Here is a 21,074-nt window from a genome sequence, read left to right on the forward strand (position 1 = left end):
TTTTTAAAAAAGGGTTAAACACAAGCACTGTAATACCAGTACCACAACAGGCTTTATGATAACCAAGATGTCTACTAAGTGACTAATGGGTGCAACAGCGTAGATATGCTGAACAGAGTGATGATTCATGTCCCAGGAAGGATGAAACAGGACGGCACAAGGTTTCATCACACTACTCAGGATGACGTGTAATTAAAAGCCCATGAATTGTTTATTTCTGGAATTTTCTATTTAATATTTTCAGAGTGCAGGTGGTTCGAGTAACTGAAGCCATGGAAAGCAAAACCATAGTTAAGGTTTGGGAGCTACTGTAATTAAAAACCATTCTTAAATTCACAGGACAAAATTCTTAAAGTAGCATTTTGCATGTTTAGAATTTATTCCAACTCTATTCTGGCATGAGCTTTTACAAGTTACTCTGGAATTCACAAGGCACCTGTTTTGTTTTGGTTTTGTTCTGAGGTTTATAACAGCCTTTGGCCAAGGTAACATACTTTTGACCAAACAGATTTTTTTCACTATCATCTTGACTCTGATTCTCCACAGCAAGAACCCATAAGAAACTTTCCTATCACCCAAGGTTTACTTGCTGATATCTAGTGTTACATCTTTTTAAAAATGTAGCCAGGACCCACTCTGTGTCAGAACCTATGTAGGGATAGAGGAGTATGGTGAGTAAGAGTGGGTATGGGACAAAAAAGTATATAGTATGCTCCCTTCACACTAGTTGTGGAGAGAAAAGAGGTAGGTAAGTCATGAAAACAAGCTACGGTCTGGGGTATTAATGAGTGCTAATGATCACTAACATTAATTAGAGCTACTTTTAATTGAGTTCTGTGTGCTGGGCATTGTGCTCAGCACCTTACATGCATGATCTTAAGTAATCCTCACTGAAGTCCAAGAAGTACTCTTACCCCAACTTTACAGAGGCAGACATTGGAGGCTTAGAGAGATATAGACATTTGCCTGTCGTCCCAGAGGTTGTAAATGGTTGAATTAGAACAGGAACCTTAGTACATCTGACTGAAAGCCTGACCAATTGCATGTCAGGGCAACATGTGCTACAGAAGTTGAGAGATGGAAGAATCCCTGTGGCCAGAGTCTCTGGAAAAAAACAACAACAACAATACTTCACCCCTCATAAATTTATAATGCAAGTGGGGGGCTCATTCTAATTCAGGGAAGGGTCTGAATTTTCATTTTTAAAAATGAAATGTAAGTTTGGTTATTTCAAGTAACACACTTGAGATACAGAGAACTGATAAAATTAGGTTAAATAAACAAAAAGACTTATGACCTCATTTGTCAATACTACTAGCAATGACTCCCAGTTCCTTCAGGTGCAATACTTTTGTACACCTCCAAGCTTCTGCTGGATCTACTTCTGTCTTCTGCTTAGGGGACGGCCCATTCAGCCTTCCGGCTCAGCGCAAGCTCCAACTACTCTTTCAATCATGTATCTTTTTTGTTTACTGAAGTGGGAGCTATTTAAGAGTAGAGACTATATCTAATATATTTTCAGAGAGCAGGCCAGCAAAAAATAATTTTCAATAAATATTTAATAAAGAAATATATCCTTAATCTTTAAGCCTTTATTTGAAAGTGATACCGACTTTTTACTGAGTTCTCTCAAGTATTAGTAAGACACTAGGCTTTTCAGCTTTGAAAGTATATAATCAATACATAAGCCTAAGAGGATAATATAAGTTCATTAAATAAAGTTATGTCAATTACTCAAAATTGACCCATGCATACCAAAATCAACATGAGCGACTAATTCAGTATCCTAATTGCAATAGAGTTACAAAGAAAAATAAAGCAAAAATTCACTCTAGTCCTGGTTGCTTATGGCTGCTCTTTAAGAAAAATTCTCTTTTAAGAATACATTATTCCCCCTTATCTGCAATTTCAGTTACCCACAGTCAACCAAGGTCTAAAAATATTAAATGGAAACTTCCAGAAATAATCAATTCCTAAGTTTTAACTGTGTGTCATTCTAAGAAGCATGATGAAATTCTGTGCTGCCCTGCTCTATCCCGTCTGGGATGTGAATCAACTCTTTGTCCAGCATAACCATGCTATACACACTACCCGCCTGTCGGTCACTCCGTAGTCACCTTGGTTATCAAATGGACTACTGCAGAATTGGTATCAAAGTACTTGTGTTTAAGGAAACCCTATTTCACTTAATAATGGACCCAAAATGTAAGAGCAGTGATGCTGGCAATTCATAGCAGCCAAAGAGAAGCCACGATGTGCTTCCTTTAAGTGAAAAAATCAACATTGTCGGCTAAAAAGAAAAAAAAAGTTATACACTAAGGTTGCTAAGATTACAGTAAGAATGAATCTTCTACCAGTGATACTATGAAGAAGGAAAAAGAAATACATGCTAGTTTTGCTGTTATACCTCAAGGGGCAAAAGTTTCAACCACAGCTGTGTGATAAGATAAGCCCTTGGTTAACAAAGAAAAGGCATTAAATTTGTGGGTGAAAGACATGAACAGAAACATGTTCTAACTGGGAGCAATGGGGTTCGGTACTACCTATGGTTTTGCCGTCCAGTGGGGGTCTTGGAACATATCCCCCATCGACAAGGGGGACAGTGTAGTTTCAAATCGGTGTATAAATTTCACACTTAAGGAAGCCAATCTGTGAGAGAAACACTTTCAGGAAGTTAGTAAACACCCATTACACCTCCTAGAATAGTTATAAATGTCTGCAGAAGGTAGAGTACAAGAATGTGATGCTCTTGATGTTTAAAAACACTAAAGGGGACATCAAAAGTAACCTCATTCTTGTAGGAATATTAATCTTTCAGAAGGTATGAAAACCTAAAACACCAACTGTACCAAGCTGCTGTTTTAATGCAGCTTAATAATTTAGGAAAAGAGCTAGCTAATCCATATAAGAAACGCTGTGAGCTATGCCTCTGTATGCTTTCTTGGGCTGGAAATTTCCAAGACAACAAAAAGGCCAAGCTTCTTATCTCTGTTCCTGCCAAATAAAAACAGCTCAAAGAATCCCAAGCAAAATTTGAAAGCTAAAATGCAAATTGATCTCACTTTATTTAATAGATGCAGTCTTAAAAGGTATCTACCGACTAAATAGGATTCAATTTTAAACACATAAAAGAAAAAAATGCTTACAGAAAACTTGTCAAGAATACAAATAGAAATTCCCTAAATAGGCTACTTTTCAGGTCGAATTTTTAAAATTTGGGCTTTCTTAAAGAGGAAAAGATTGCAAGTACACAGCACTCAGTTTCTGGAAAGTATATAACACTCTGTAAGCCTTATTGCTGGGTACTCCATTTAATGAAGGGTGAGAAATTCACAACCTAAATACCCAAAAATAAATATCTTCTCAAGCAATCCTTTGAAAGAAAAAAAATCTGCAACAAAAGCAGACAAGAATTCTGCAAAGCATGTCAGAATGTTTTTATAATAGCCATAAAGTCTTAGGACCTGAACTCTCTACAGTGTCAAAAACATAAATTAGGTCTAGATAGGGGTAGCGGGTGTGTGTGTGTGTGTGTGTGTGTGTCCTTCAAACTGCTAAATGAGTTGTCATTTGTTCATTTTTCTGATAGAAGACTCTAAAAAAGATGGGCTTAATCCTTATTCCATGAAAACATTAATATGTATTACATATTAACACATATTAATATGCTTACATATTTTGGGATAGTCCTTTATTCTTTTCAGCAACTGTTTAATTGGGTATAATCAAATGTGAATTAATTTATGCCATGGTAATACTTCTCAAATGTGTATAAATTCCTAAACCAGAAAAAATGATTCATAATGAGCATATGTCCCAGTTTTTCATTTCGAAAGGTTTAAACACCATATTCCTAACAGTAAGCTCATCTAGGCTCTGAGTTAAAAACACTTAGCTTCTCTGGTATAAAACCATTCTTTAAAACATGCTTTCTAAATGTTTTCTACAATGAGCAAACATCTTGAAGAAAGAAAGTGCTTCCAATCTGGGGTCTGACTTACAACTTGGAATCTATGATTCCAATGACTGGGAGAAGGGAGAACAGTGACAATACCATGATCTGTATATAACACAGGTCCCATGGGAAGGTATAGTTCTATTTGTCTACAAACATATCTTTGTTACTTAAAACTACATTAAGTTCTAATTTTTCATAAACTCTTTTCCCCTCATGAAGGGTCTGATTGTTAATAGCACAAGCGTAGTCATTAGTGCTCTTGACTTGAGAGTACTTCTTTGAAAAAGAAGAGGGAGAGTGTGTTACCTCCAAGCTCCAAGTGTACCCTTCTGTATGCACTCTGTGATAAGCACTTCTCTGAAGAACATGTGCTGTGAAGTTTTCTCAGTAGAGCGCTGGGAGGAAGAGGCTGTCCTCAGTGTCCAGCATGGGAGCTGGCAATGTGAGTGTGAGTACCATCGACACTGTGGCCCAGCTACAGCCTAGAATGTGGTCTTTCTATGACCTTGCAGGTTCAGCCTACCCTAACGTTTTGGGAGCTCAGTTGACATGGACACCAAAGCCTCCACATGGCTCTTGTGTTCCTAAGGCCTATTGCCCCAGCCAGGGCCCAGACCCTACTACCCACTGGATGGCCAGTAACCCACGAGATGGCCTGCTCTCTGCCTGCACTCCAGAGTTACGGTAATCTAGAGCTTGCCCAGAGACTTTCGATCAGCTCGTCTTGTCAAACCAGCAAACTTCGCTGTGATTCCACAGGCTGAACCACATCTTCTCAAATGAGGTCTGAAGCCCTGGCAGTTTGTCCTTCCTTGGATATACGCCCTCGCCTTAGGGAACCACACACAGTTTCTTCATATCTGATAGTTACTCTTTTATCACAGGTAATACTTATTTATATTAAACTCCCCTGTTTAACCTACTGTGTGGTTTCTATCTTCTCTCTGAACCCAGACTGCTACAGGGAGGAAGGGTGCAAGTGAATACATGTGAGTTCATGTTTGACCACTAATAGAAAAACTTCCAAAATGATAAAACCTACATAAACATTTATGTTTGAAAAATTCCAAGATACTTTCCAGTCCAGAATAGTCTCGTATGATATTTACAATCCAAGTGCAGAATTAAAATACTCTCATTTTCTTCCACTGAAAATTAGTGGTGAACAGATAAATTCTGGTAATATCCATACAATGGAAACTACTCAGCAATAAAAAGGAACAAACTCCAGACATATGCAACAAATGAACAAATCTCAAAATAGTATGTAAGTGAACGAGGTCAAACACAAAAGGGTATATACTGCACAATTCTATTCACCTGACATCCTAGAAAAGATAAAGCTATAGGAACAAAAACCAAAAACCAAGGCATAAGGGAACTTTATGGGATATTAGAAATGTTCTGTAGCTTCATTATGGTGGTGTTTATACAACTGTGTACTTCTACTAAAACTCAAACTGTACACTTAAAAGGGGCACATTTTATAGTATATAAATTAGACCTCAACAAACCTGACTTTACAAAAATATTACGTATCAAAAATTGTGGAAGGTAGTTGAAGTAATATGTAAAATAAATTTTAGACCCTTAAATGTATATTAGAAAAGAAAGATAATTGGGCCAGGCGTGGTGGCTCACACCTGTAATCCTAGCACTTTGGGAGGCCAAGGTGGGCAGATCATGATGTCAGGAGTTCGAGACCAGCCTGGCCAATATGGTGAAAGCCTGTGTCTACTAAAAATACAAAAATTAGCTGGGCATGGTGGTGTGCACCTGTAGTCCCAATTACTCAAGAGGCTGAAACAGGAGAATCACTTGAACCTGGGAGGCAGAGGTTGCAGTGAGCCAAGATTGTGCCACTGCACTCCAGCCTGGGCAACAGTGCCAGACTCCATCTCAGAGGGAAAAAAAAAAGATAATTAAAAATTAGTAAGCTGAATTGTTCAAGTGAAGAAAACAAAATAAACCCATAGAAAGTAGAAAGAAAAAAATGATGTAAAAAATAAATTAATTAATTCAAAAGTTAATGCGCAAGAGCAAGGATCAACAAAACCAAAAGCTGGTATGGGCTTTAAAAAAATTACACTTTGAAAAGATTGATCCCCCACCCCGACCCCGCCAAAAAAAAAGATCCCTACCCTCGCTCCAAAAAAAAAAAAAGAAATAAATAACAGGAATAAAAAGCAAGCTATAAATACAGATACTGTAAATTTTAAAATCTAAAACTTGATGCCAATAAATTTTAAAACGTACATGAAATTAAGATGTCCTGGGAAGTGGCAGAGACCTAAATTAATCTGAAGTGAAACCAAACAGAACTAAGCACTAAGAAATCTAGACCACAAGGAAAAAGTAGAATGAGCTAGACTGTTAAAAACACATACTCAAATAACAAAGCCACAGAGGATGAAACCATCTCTGAAAATAGAGACAACCATGATATTTTTGATTATAGATATCTTCCCTAAAGGCAGGAAATAAGAAAAAAAAAAAAGTTAACGCCCAATCTCCAGTTCTGGCAACATGGCAGAATACCGAGGTGACTCCTGAAAGCTCTCCATGTAAGAGAAGCAGAGAGATCCAGGGACCAGATAAATTATGTACACACCCATTCCCACCCCTTCTTTTGATGCTGACATTGCTATTCTTGGTAAATCAGGTGAAAATGAATACCAAGGGTAGTCCTGCAGAGAGGAGAAATCATAAGGACAGGTGGGACAGAACGGAGGCTCTGCCTGTATTGCCTTGATGAGAGGGTAGGATTCAGGGATCTTGTCGTACAGTGATTACAGGAATAATAACAATAGCAATAATAAAGCCCAGAATTTTTTAAGCATTAACTGTTCATTATTAGCAGCTATACATTAAGTAATTCACATGTATTAATCTCATTTGCTCATCATTAAATCTTACTCTGTAATTATTAACCCAGTGCTACAGATGAGAAATTTGAGGTTTAGAGAATTATATAATCCATTGAAGTTAACACAGCCAGTAAGTAGTTGAAATAAAAATTGAATCAGGATCTGACTCTGGAGTCTGTACTTTTTCCTTCAATTTTTATTTTATTAAAAAAAAAAAAAAAAAAAGGCAGGGTCTCCCTCTGTCACCCAGACTAGACTGCAGTGGTGCAATCATAGCTTACTGCAACCTCAAACTCCTGGGCTCAAGTGTTCTTCCTGCTTCAGCCTCCTGAGTAGCTGGGCTACAGGTGGGTACCACCAAGCCTGGCTAATTTTTTAAAAATTTTTTGTAGAGACAGGGTCTAGCTATGTTTCTCAGGCTAGTCTTGAACTCCTAGGTTCAAGCGATCCTCCCGATTTGGCCTCTCAAAGTGCTAGGATTACAGGTGTGAGCCCCACACCTGGCCAGGAGTCTGCACTTTTAATGAGCTGTCACCCAACATCTACTACTGGCTAAGTGCTTTCATACTCATTCTCTCAGCTAAACAGAGGGAGGGAATGAAGGACAGACACCAGTAAAGCCTACATGCTGGGCAGCATTAGCATACAGAGAACCCATGATTTAGTTACTTGCCTTGGTAACAATGACCTGGCAAATTTTCCTCAACCCAAGCTACCATAATACCAAAATAGTTAGGGGAAAGAGATGGTGCCTTTCTCCATCTGCAAAATGGAAAATCCAAATAACCCCAACTAACTTTTTGTAAAGTTCCTGTGAGAAGTAATCAAAATTTCATGGATAGACGTTCCCTGGGGACAAATTTTGGCTGAAAAAAAAAAAGTGCTATCTTTAGACAGAGCTTTGAGCAATGATTTGAACTACTTCCAACTTGTGGAATTCCCTCTTTTCAGAAATGACTAGAGGTAGTCAAGCAAATGTGAGATGATGCCTCTTGTTGAAAATATAGCAAGAGCTGGAAAATATGTCCTTTAAGACCCTTTTCAATCCTGAAAGTTTATCATTCTCTGATACAGTGTTGGAACAGCTGACTGAGAGAGACAATGGCTTCTAGGAATTCAAGGCAGGCCCATTTGTCACCTGTGCTTACAGTGAAGCCCACAGAAGTAACCTTGGAACAGCCCTTCCTAGGGCCTAAGGTTCTATGATACTTATTGCAGTTCTTAGGATCCATTTCTGAGGCAGCCTGGACTCAGCTTTTTTGCTCACCACGTAGTTGAGATTAAAATCATCCTGTAGTTTAATATCCTGTAGTTTAATATCCCGTAGTTCAATGGCCACAGAATGAACGTTGAAGCAAAAGCCTGCCAAGCAGCCATGGATCAAGCAGTCTCCGAACCAAACAAAAGAAGTGAAAAACGGTCTCCAGCTCACACAGGCTGATACTGTTTTAAGAAACCTCTTGGGGTCACCACCACAGGCATTTAAGTCCTGCTCTCAGGGCCATTTCAATAACTGAGTTAAAAACCAAGCTCAAATCAGCTAGCATGATCCACCAGCAGAACCAGGCTACTGTGGTTCTGAGACAAAGACGACATTCATTTGCCATGTGGCTTCTCAGAAAGTGTATCTACACAGCAGGTTTCCCTGGCAATTTTGGATACATACATCTTTTTCAGACTGCTGTTCTTGGCTAGTTTTCTGAAAGAAAAGAGGACAAAATCTCATTATATTCCAGAGCACAAATAAATTCAGTCTCAACATACTTTAAAAACCAAGCTTTACAGGAAAAATAAGAAGTTGAAACAAAAATAGTGTACTCTGTAAAGAACAATTTAGGATCGTCTTCTCACCAGAAACTGCTCGGCATGATTACTTCAGTAAAGGGCCATTAACAGGCAGTGGTGTTGACCTTGGTTAGCTCCTGGGCATTCACATGGCACTGCCAGGTCAGAAACCTAAACACCAATCATTGTCTCCATTCAACTTTCTTCCAGCAGACAAGTATGAAAAGAACTCATCAGAAGAAGATTAAAAAGCAGAGCATGGAGACTGTCCAGAAAGGTGGTGGCCAGAGTCTCAGAGCACAGGTGCTGATGGTTAAAACCCTGCTTTAATTCACACACTCAACAGGCAAAAAAACACCACCAACTAAAACAAACACAAAGCCTCAATCACCAAACTTCCCACTGACAAGAAAAGGCCTGGCTTAATATGTTAGAATGACCTGAAAACAACCCAACTGCAACCAAAAAAGCCCCAGATATTAAACGCCAAGTAAAAAGAGAATGATTATATCAATCAAAAGAATATGTGATAGGCTATTATATAACCCTTAAAAATGATTTCATAAGTGTTTTTAATGATATGAGAAATGTTTAAGGTATGTTAAGTGAAAAAATCAAGATTTATTACACATGCACAATGATCTCAGCTGTGTAAAATAATACATAAGTATAAAAAACTGGAAGGAAATGTTAAAATGTAAAGTATTATTATTGCTGGGCGGCTGGAAGAATTGTAAGAGACATTTTCTTCTTTAAGCTCTAAACTTTCTATAATGGGTATGTATACTTTTTACAACTAGAAGGTTAAAAAAAAGAACTGTAACATTCTAGAAGAGCAAACCAACACCAAAAAAGAAGAAAACAATAATGTTTATTAAGTGCTTATTGCAGGCCAGCAATAAGGACCATTGTCATAAAAGTGCTTTACATGAATTACAGGTTTAGTATCCCCTATCCAAGATGCCTGGCACCAGAAGTGTTCTGGATTTTGGATTTTCGACTTTGGGATTACGCAACCTGTATCTCATTTGATACAACAGCCCTATGTCAAAGGTATGGCTTCACCATGTTTGACAAATAAGAGAATCAAGGGTTAAACAGGTGACAAAACAGGAGGAGAAGATAGGCTCTGAGCCCTAACAGAATAACTCCAGTGGTTTTAACCACTATATGCCTCTCAACCACAATGGCATAATCCTCCCTGCCTGCAAGCTTGACCTAAACATAAGCCTCAATGATGAAATCTACTTTAAAAGGCACTATAATAATTTAGGATAATATGACTGCCAAGGTATCAAGGTACTCAGATAAAGATTCAAAAGAGGAACTAAAACACATCTAATGAAGCAACAAAGAATCTACGTGATAGAGCAATGCATCGCTGCAGATGAAAACATACCAGCACAACAAATCAACCCACAGCTAAATCCCACTATACAAGAGAGGCTAGTAATAACTGTCAAAGGAAGACCCCTGGTAACCACTTACTGAACTACTCAGAAAAAAGGAAAGCACTTAAAGATACAATAATGTCCAGCTGGACAGAAAGTATTTGAATTTGTCTCCCAAAAAGCCCCCCAGCAACAAGAGCCTGGACCATCGGAGGCTAGAGAAGAGAAAGAAACTGAAGAGAAAAATAAAAAGCACTGTACTTTAAGCCAAATTACAGAAAGTACAACAGCATAGGAGGACCCCCTTACGTTTCTTTCAGTCTAGCACTAAAGGCCTTTTGGTTAGAAATAATCAGTTTTGCTTGGCAAAAAAAAAAAAGCATCAAGACATAGAAGTACTTTGGATCAAATTCTGTAGAATCAGCCTATTTGAGATGCATTAAAGCTAATGCCAAAACCAATATGGTGTTCTGTTCACAGTTTCTTTCTAGAGGTTTTAAACGCAGAAAAACATTAAAACTCAGTGCTTGAAGTGGAACTTTCTATCTGTAAAAATAAGCCACTTTTAGGTACTATAAGCTATTAAGATTTGGTAATTCTAAATTAACTATGTATTTTTTAAAATCCTTGGTCGTTAGAAAAATATAAAGCTCAATTGCTACCTTACTCTTAACACCAAGACAGACACTTGATAAATATTGAGAAAGAAAAAAATAATAAACATTCTAAAACAAGGTAGGGGTTAATATTTTTGTAATCTCAGAATGTGAAAAACTTTTCCAAACATGACATAAAATTCCAGAAACCACAAGGAAAAGCTAATAAATCAAAATATATAAAAAACTTAAATGTCTGAAGTTAGATACCATATGCAAAGCTTTAAAAGATATTCTAGGCCGGGCGCGGTGGCTCAAGCCTGTAATCCCAGCACTTTGGGAGGCCGAGGCAGGTGGATCACGAGGTCAAGAGATCGAGACCATCCTGTCAACACGGTGAAACCCCGTCTCTACTAAAAATACAAAAAATTTAGCTGGGCATGGTGGCGTGTGCCTGTAATCCCAGCTACTCAGGAGGCTGAGGCAGGAGAATTGCCTGAACCCAGGAGGCGGAGGTTGCGGTGAGCCGAGATCGCGCCATTGCACTCCAGCCTGGGTAACAAGAGCGAAACTCCGTCCCCCCCCAAAAAAAAAAAAAAAAAAAAAGATATTCTAGGAGAATATCTTTACCACATATGCTAAAAGGTTCATAATCTGACTTGATATCTGAAGAGGTCTTTAAAATCAATAAAGAAAATAATTACACTGAAAATTAGGTAAATAACATAAAGTGACAATTCACATACCAAAAATGACAGGGAAATTTAATAACATGTATCAAAATTTCAAATTTATAAACAGATTGACCCAATAATTCTACTTGAAGGAATTAATTCTAAGGATATACCATGCAAAGATGCTCTTGTTAAAGCAATAGTTATTAATATTAAAAGGCTACCTAAATGACAATGAACTGGAGATTGGCTAAATCAGAGGTAACAAACACAAATGTTTTTAGAAAGTGTCAAAGAGAACAAAATAAACTCCACAGGCTGGTCATAAAACAACAAACAGCAAGTGGTAGGTTCTGTGAAGAGCTGGAGAACTCAGACCCATTTCAGTAATTCAAAGTGCAAAATTACACGTACCACAGGCCAAACTGGCTCCCCTTTCTCCGGTCCCCAAATACCCCCAGGGCGAGATGTGTAATGTATAGCCATGGGACAAGTGCTGCTGCCTGTTCTCTCTGCAGCCAGCCTAGGAAGACCCCCTTACTCTGAATGCTCGTCTATTCTGTTACATTTGAGTAGATACAAAAGAGTTCACTGATGTGGCCAAAGATTCTCAGGATTAACAAAACCTTAAAGGTCATCTAGTCTAACTTGAAGCTTTCCTGAGGCTGCAGTCATTCAGACATGTTTAGGCCCAGGTGAACAGTGTAGAAAGGGGAGGGGAAGGAAGTGGAGAGTGAAGGAGTACAAAATCAGAAGTCAGGGAATGAGGACTACACTTGGCTTCCCTGTGGGATTTTCATTTTCTACAAGAACAAAATTGAGATGGGAGGAGGAGTGGTGAGAATTCTTAAAAAGCTGAAATCTTGTGCATCACATATTTTCTATATCATTGTACATAAAACTCTATATATTAACTGAATACCAGGAATTCAAGCACTATTCTAATACAAAGCGCTGAATTCATAGTACTATTGTTAAACATCCCTTTAGCAATGAACTCTGGGCAGCTGTTACCCTCACTGACCAAGCTGGCATAGGGAAGAGTTGCCACAGATAATGTGACAGATTGTATATGGTATTTTTACTGCAAGATCTTAATTTATCCCAGGAACTGTTTTAAATTAATCCTAGAATAGTTGTAGTTTATAATTGCAGTCTCAGCAGTACTTCCAAAAGTGGAAAACCCCCACTTGAAATTGGAATGGAATGTTTCTTCCCAACATGTGAAAATAACTTTATGCTTGGTCCTGCCATATCTGGGAATAAGAGCACTTGGAAAGGGACAGAAAATTTCCTGACTTGACTTTATTTTTAATAGCACTCCATTAAGATTTAATAAACTAGGTCAGGTGCAGTGGCTCACGCCTCTAATCCCAGCTCTTTGGGAGGCCAAGGTGGGCAGCTCACAAGGTCAAGAGACCGAGATCACCCTGGCCAACATGGAGAAATCCCAACTCTACTAAAAATATAAAAATTAGCTGGGTGTGGTGGTATGCGCCTGTCGTCCCCGCTACTCGGGAAGCTGAGGCAGAAGAATTGCTTGAACCTAGGAGGCGGAGGTTGCAGTGAGTCGAGATTGCGTCACTGCACTCCAGCCTGGAGACAGAGTGAGACTCCTTCTCAAGAAAAAGAAAAAAAAAAAAAAAGATTAGACTAGATGCATCCATGTCTAAAGGCTACAAAATGCTAGAATGGTTTTTACTGTGCATTTTCCTAGGTAAAGGGCAAACAGAGTAACTAGTGGGTCTATAAAGAAGATTCAAGGTTGCCTTCCCTCCAGCAGTTAGCCACTCTCTGATACAATGCTCTGTGCAGTATGAACTCAGCTAGACGAAAGGGTACACTTGGCAGCTCATAGATCCCATACAGCTCTCTCTGTCTCTTTCACACATACACACATACACTTGCTTGAGCTTTTTTATATTGACAAATGTACCATCAGGATAAAACTATTTTGAAAAAAAAACATCAATGTGGGAACTGTCCAAGACTTATAGCATCCAGGCAGGCACAGAAGGGAAGCAATCAGAGAAAACACAAAAGGTCTGTCAGTGTTTTAGTCAGTATGCTTGATGTTTAAACCCTAGGAACAAGAAAGTCTTAACAGAATTAAGCTAATCTTAGGTATAAAATAAATATCACAGCCAGACGTGGTGGCTCATGCCTGTAATCCCAGCACTTTGGGAGGCCGAGGCGGGTGGATCACCTGAGGTCAGGAGTTCAAGACCAGCCTGGCCAACATGGCAAAACCCCGTCTCTATTAAAAATACAACAATAAGCCAGGCATGGTGGCAGGCATCTGTATCCTCAGTGAGCTGAGATCGCACCACTGCACTCCAGCCTGGGCGACAGAGTGAGACTCCATCTCAAAAAATAAAAATAAATAATTAAATAGAAAGGAAAAGAAAGAAAAAAAAAATCACAAAGGAAACAATGTGTGATCTAGAAAGTAAGAGCTGCTGCAGCAGGGCCTGAAACAAAAGTGTAAAATAAGCGTGGGTCTTTCTCTTACCTTCCTTTTTTCTGGGCAGCCCACCTCAGTATCTTTCCCTTTTCTGGTAGTTCATCCATGTCTCCCACCCTAAGTTACATTTTATATAAATAAAATTTACTGAATGCCTACTCTGTGTCAGACTCTCTGCTAAGCACTTTAAAAGCATTTTTAAATTTAATCTGCTCAATAACTTGGAGGTAAATATGATTAGTATCTTCATTCTCGGCTGGGTGACTAGCCTAGAGTTACAGGTTCCATAAATAATGAAGTCAGCAGTGAATCCAAGTCTATCTGCTCCTGGTGGGTATATCATCCTGCCTTCTATGCTCATTCTGGTGTCCTGGGTGTTCAAAGCACTTCTCTGCTTTTAAAATAACTGGAAAAGAACTTTATATATACACAGAGCATCTTTTACACACTTTACACAAGCTCTTTATTTTAGGCTCATATGACCCTATGTGAGAGACGCATTAGCTGCATTTTTTAAACTGGCAAACAAAGACCAAGAGAGTTTGAGGGCTCTTAAAGACTTAATCTTACCTTTAGTAGACAAAGAAACAAGAGTCCCAGAAAGGTTAGGTGGCTTACTTGAGGACACAAAGCTAGTTACGGTCAGAGCTGAGGCCTGACTGCCAATCCACTGCTCTCCTTCACTATAAATAAGCCGTCACTCTAAAAGGAACCCACATATTAATAATAGAGTAGGAATACCAGGCACTTTGCTAAATGCCTTATGCTTTATCCAATTCAATCAAGGGAATTCCCAACACTGTAGTTCCAAGCAATGTTTTTTACTATAGTTTTAGCAAAGAAGCAGGGAGGAAATCTAAATTCCACACCTATGAAATTATAGTCCAATTAGCATATTCCTATACATGTAGATGAATGGATATTACAAAAAGAAAATCTGAAGAAATTTTAAAAGTTTTCCAAAGAGTGCACAACGGGCTCAAATAACATAATCAAATAATACATTCTGAGCACTGCATGCTGTGGCAATTCAATAAGGGAGAAAGAAAAGATGCAGCACCTGAATTAGATGAATGTTCACCACCAGCACATTTATAACCGTTCTCATGCAAACAAGTGTGTTATTCTGAGAAAAACAATGGTCTATCATTTATTAATCATGTGCCTAGGGTGGGACAGATCACCTAGTGTCTCAAAGTGTCTCTGTCAAATAAGTAGGAATAAGATCTACCATGTGAGGATATTATGAAAAGCAGATGGGATAAAATGTTTACAGGGACCTAACACACAATAACTATTAAATAACTATTTTCATCACTTCCTTCTCAAATTCCACAATGCAGTCTTAAGAGACCAGTTGTCTCTGCCAATAAAATGTAAAATTAGACAAGATAACAAGCAATCAATATGAAGATTACTAAAAATAGTCAATATCTAACACTGGAGTAAGAAAAGCATATTAGCAGAAAAGCCCATTCTGATTAGACAACAGATAACAGAGCAGAAGAGAAGAAATATTCAGGAACAAGTGCCTGACTGAGGCTGACAAGCACGGCACACTGTGACAGAGATCAAACCAGAAAATACATCAAGTATTTCCTGTATCCATTAAGATTCCTCCACAATAGACAACTTTGTTTTCAGAGGTTATATTTGGTGCTTTTTTTTTTCTTTTACTTTTGAGATAGGGTCTCATTCTGTTACCCAGGCTAGAGTACAGTGGCATAATCATGGCTTGCTGCAGCCTCAACTTCCTGAGCTCATATAATCCTTCTGCCTCAGCCTCCTGAGTAGCTGAGATTGCAGGTATGCACCACCACACCTAGCTCATTATTTTTATTTATTTATTTATTTTGTAGAGAAAAGGTATTGCTATGTAGCCTAAGCTGGTCCTGAACTCCTCACCTCAAGCAATCCTCCTGCCTTGGCCTCCCAAAGGGCTGGGATTGCACCTGGCAAAAACCAAAAATGTTCTTAAAATAATCATGCCTTTTTAGTTATAATGACATTTTCTGGCTGGGTGTGGTGGCTCATGCCTGTAATCCCAGTACTTTGGGAGACCAAGGCAGGCAGATCACCTGAGGTCAGGAGTTCATGACCATATTGGCCAACATGGCAAAACCCTGTCTCTACTAAAACTACAAAAATTAGCCGGTCATGGTTGCAACTGCCTGTAATCCCAGCTACTCAGTAGGCTGAGGCAGGAGGATCATTTGAACCTGGGAGGCAGAGGTGACAGTGAGCCAAGATTGTGCCACTGAACTCCAGCCTGGGCAACAGAGTGAGACTCCTTCTCAAAAAACAAAATGGCATTTTCTGGCAACAGCACCATTACTATATAATCCATAATTAGAAAGTAAATAAGAACAGCAAATGAAAGTACAAATTAAATTGTTCCAAAAGAAGAACTGCTTACATAAACCATTAATGAAATGCAAAGCTCATCAATCTGCATTGTGTTCTCAATAAGCACGAAAAAAAAAACACAGTGAGTTAATAATAAATACTCCTGCAATGTCACAAAATTCCCACGAAGATGGAATAAATCTGAAACCATTCTTCCTGGTTACTGTATGTAGTACCTATCACATGTTATTTGAAAGAAGATTCTTTTTCCTGGTTTATAATATTGAGTATTTAATATGTAAGTATAGTTTTGGGTTTTTTTTGTTGTTGTTGTTTTGTTTTTTCATGTGAGAAAACACACTTAAGAATTAATGGAGACCGGAAGCCACTTAGGGATTTGGGTTCTAGACCTGATTCTGGCACTAAGTAGGAAAGATGCCTTTGTAAAATGTCTCTGGGCTCCAGTTCCTCAAACTATTAAAGGATAAGAAACCCCACCTTGCTACCTCACAGAAACAATGTAAGCATTGCCAAACAAAAGAACAAAATATGAATGCAACTTTATATTAAATGCTACCTAAATCTAAAGTAATGATAATATTACTATCATCAGCAAACGGAGTCATACCAGAAATCCAGGCTTAACTGCTCCCTTGGCTTCCTCGCTTCTGAATTATTTGCCATCATTCAAAGAGGTCATTTTTTTATAACAGTAAAATAGAATGAGAAATAAAAATAAGTAGTAATACTTAATACACAATGAACCAAAAATAAACATCAGCGGCCTTATAATTCTTGGCTAATAAAATTCTACCAAAGTTCTGAAAGAAAACTTAGTTCAAATAACCCAACCTATATTTCATTTGATCCTTTCTTCAACCCTGTGGGAAAAGCAGGACAGGTTTATGTTTAATTTTTACAGACCTCAAACCTGAAATTCAAAGAGAAGGGTGACTCACTCAAGGTGGAAGCTAAAACTGGGCCATTCACCCTTCTTGGTATAATATAATGTTCATCCTACTGCTCTGTGTTAACAAGGTTTCCCTATTTTCAAAGAAACTCACTTCACACAATGTCAGATTTCTAAAGTGGTTTGGTAACTTTTTTTTTTTTTTTTTTTTTTTTTGAGACAAGATCTTGCTTTGTTGCCCAGCCTGGAGTGCAGTGGTACAATCACAGTTCACTGCAACCTTGTACTCCTGGGCTCAAGAAATCCCCCCACTTCAACCACCTAAGTAGTTGACACCATAGGCACATGCCACCCTGTCTGGCTAACTTTTTCAAATTTGCTTTTATTTTTTATAGAGATGGGAGTCTCACTATGTTGCCCAGACTGGCCTTGAACTCCTGGACTCAAGTGATCCTCTGACCTCAGCCTCCTAAAAAGCTGGGATTATAGCATGAGCCACTTCACCCAGCCCGGTTCCGTAATTTTATCATTCATTTTACATAGCCAGCGAGCTCTACCTTAAGCAAATGCCACACAGGAGACTGTACACTCAAGAAGTGAAAGGGCGGCATCTATTGGTGGAAGTGTGTTATTGTAAGAGAGATAGTTTCCAAGCTTCAAGATTTGAAAATTTCCGTTAACCTCAACAGTTCATGATTTGAGAAGTGGATAGAAAGAAACACTGTAATATTGTATAGAGATGTAAGGGAAAGAAAGGAAGAAAGCATTAGTTAGTTCTACAAATGATGGCTCATTTTGGTAGTCAATTTCCAAGCAGTAACAGTTTTCACTCCTTTGTTTTGGAGTAGTTTTAGATCAGTACCTGTGGGAGCAAGTATTCTTTGGAAATCTATCTCTGGTTTTATAACAGAAGTCAATGGCAAATCACTAGGAAAAATGTTTAGGTAATGAAATTTACTCCATGGACAAAGTTTTGAGAAAGGAGGGGAAAGTGGGAGAGAGGAGAGCTGACATTTATGAAGTGACTACAGGTGAAGTATCTAGGACCAAAGTGCTTTAAACTTCGGTATTTGGGGATTTTGAAATATTTGCATTATACTTATCTGTTGACCATCCCTAATCCAAAAATATAAAATTTGAAATGCTCCATTGAGCACTTTCTTTCCATGCTCAAAAGTTTCAAATTTTGGGGCATTTCAGGATTCCAGATTTGGGATACTCAATCTGCGTTATACTGCAGACACTTTAGGTACATTACTCCATTTAACTCTATATAGATTCAAACTGTATCCTATGAGTTCTAATATTACTTCATTTTTCAGATAAGGACAGTGAAGCTCAGAGAGGAGAGGAAAGTGCCCACAGCTACTCAGCAAATGGTGGTCAGGATGTGAACCCTGAAAGCCTGATTCCAATGATCTTAACTACCAAACCTACTGCTTTTTCACTAAAAGAACAGTCACTTTGGTACACATAAAAGAGACCCAACTGCAACTTTATCACACCTTCTAAACAAATGTAAAATCTTTGCTATTGTGAATAGTAATGCAATGAACAACTTAAATGCCCATCAATGATAGACTGGATAAAGAACATGTGGCACGTATACACCATGGAATACTACACAGCCATAAAAAGGAAAAAGAGCATGTTCTTTGCAGGAACATGGATGGAGTCAGAGGCAATTATCCTTAGCAAACTAACACAGAACAGAAAACCAAATGCTGCGTGTTCTCACTTGTAAGTGGGAGCTGAATGATAAGAACACATGGACATGTGGTGGGGAACAACACATATGAGGGACTGTCGGAGGGTGGGGTTGGGGCTTGGGAAGAGGGAGAGCATCAGGAAGAATAGCTAATGGATGCTAGGCTTAATTTCTAGGTGATGGCATGATCTGAGCCGTAAACCACCATGGCACACATTTACCTATGCAACAAATCTGCACATCCTACACACGTGCCCCTGAGCTTAACAGTTGGAAAGTATTAAAAAAGAAAAAAAAATGTAAAAACTAACATTTCCAGTCAAAAAATCTGAATGTATAGAACAACCAATGCCCTGAGTTGTGTTTTTTCTCAGCAGCAGTACAATAAATTACCATCAATCAGCCTTCTCCTCCCTGTACTGTCCATTAGAAATCTCAGTAATATCAGCATCAAACACCAACAGAAAAACAAAGAAAGGAAATGAAACATGCTTTCCATTCCAGCATTATTGGTGCTTGGAGTAGGTGTGTTATCAAAGACAAAAGATGTCAATTGTGTTGTATTTCATTTGGGTAATGGAGGATCTAGATTTGTATTAAGTAAAAGTGGTCCTATTGGGAGAGAGAAATGACACCAGGAAAACAAATAATGACAAAAGTTCTGCATCATGCTTTTCTTTCAGAGGCACTGGGCTATATAGGCAAATATCACTTTCAGAGTTCTAATAGAGGCTTTTTCTTTGGGTAGGGTGAGAAAATTTGCATAGATCTCCTTTGTCTTCTCAACAGTTAGTGTCCCAGGAATAAGGATTACTTAATTATCAAGAATTCATGTGAGAAAAAAACAGGAGGTAAAGATAAGAAGAAAGACTGAAGAAAATATCTTTAACAGCTCAAAAGGAGAAGAGTGAAAAAGATGTGTCTAAGTGAATGAGATCATAATTCAAAGGCATGGCTATAGATCCAGGAATAAAAAAAATACATTCACCTCAGCTGAAAACTAACTGTGCCTTCTAGATTAATAGCTAATTTACATTTTAAATTTCAGCCATTGAAACCTTCTTGATTAGCAATAAACAACACTGAAGTTATAGTTTTTTTTTTATTTTCTGATTTCAAATTATAGAAAAATTAAAGTAACTTAAGAACCAAACTGACTTTGGTTGTAATGATTCAAACTTTAAAAATTTCAGGCTCTGATTATAGCAATTAGGAATTCCAGGCCTCCAGGCTATTAACACCTGGCAACATTTTAATACCTGGGGCAGGCTAACAGTGTTTGCCAAGAGATCAATTACTCACTCTTCCTGTGACATGTGATGTTATGACTAGAGTTTTAGGGGCTGATTTATACAAACAGCACTAGACTGGCACAGGGACGTGGCAGAGGGAGACCTCTGAATAAATCTACTCCTTGCTGTTAAAAAAAATAAAAAAGCTAAACAGGCTAAAACATGTAACTTTTTTCTCAAAACTGACAAGCAAAGCATGAACCTTGAAAACCAAAACTAACAATTATAAAAAATCACATTCCCTATTTATGAATAGGTTTATGAAGCAATCAACTTAAAAACTGTTGCAAACAACCTAAATGTGTATCAACAGAGGACTGGCTGAATAAGCTACAATACATCCTCACAATAGAATACTAAGCATAGGAAAAAAGAACGAGGACTATACGTACGGCTATGGAGTAATTTCTGGGATATATAATTAACAAAAAACAAACAGAGAAAAGTATGGATAGTACACTACTGTTACATCGGAATGGTAGTACAAACATACACATATTTGTCTGTGCATGCACGCATGAATGCGTGTGTGTATATCTCCCAAACATAAAAAAGGGAGGAAACAGAAGGGATAGGAATAGAAACTAAATCTGAACAACTTTGTTTTGTATATTTGCCCTGGGAACCATATAGTTTACATAATTATGAAGCAAAACAATAAAAAGCAATACCTCAAACAAAAAACAAAATGAAACGAAAAACCTATCAGCCTGTTGAGTTTGTGGCATAACATAGAAATTACTCCAATGGCTTTAACATATAATAATTGGATTGTACCTCTATATGGGATGTCCCTAAGGACAACAAGCTGCAACACAAATCTTTAACTGTTTTCAGTATGATTGGTAGAAGCACTGGTATTATTATTCTAAGGCTAACATTTATTGTGAATTGAAAAACAAATGAGTAATTATATTAGAATTGCTGGGAAGATATTTGGCATGGGGGAAAGGATTACAGATGTAGGATGAAAGTGGTTAGCGAAAAAACTAGTAGTATTCAATCAGCCCTGGAAACAGCATAAGAATGCATGAGTTTGTAATAAACACATTTCCCGGATTCGTCCATTGAAAAGGCTTAGAA

The 21,074-nt window shown here is 38.1% G+C and overlaps 1 protein-coding gene across 2 annotated transcripts in view; it reads right to left on the bottom strand.

The window, feature by feature from the left end:
* The window catches only part of STK4 (serine/threonine kinase 4), a 105,611-nt gene that overhangs the window by 16,163 nt on the left and 68,374 nt on the right, over positions 1 to 21,074 (bottom strand). Inside the window, exon 11 of one of the 2 annotated variants that reach the window (XM_032263613.1) lies at positions 7,695 to 8,524. The exons of the other annotated variant lie outside the window; for it this stretch is intronic. Within the exon in view, the coding sequence (XP_032119504.1) occupies positions 8,441 to 8,524 (84 nt within the window). The 3' untranslated portion in view covers positions 7,695 to 8,440. Of the gene's footprint in view, positions 1 to 7,694; positions 8,525 to 21,074 lie in introns of those variants that run through there. 2 annotated transcript variants of the gene reach the window in all.

Source organism: Sapajus apella, unplaced genomic scaffold (assembly GCF_009761245.1).
Source record: "Sapajus apella isolate SASKATOON/1434 unplaced genomic scaffold, GSC_monkey_1.0 scaffold137, whole genome shotgun sequence".
NCBI classification, from domain to species: domain Eukaryota; kingdom Metazoa; phylum Chordata; class Mammalia; order Primates; family Cebidae; genus Sapajus; species Sapajus apella.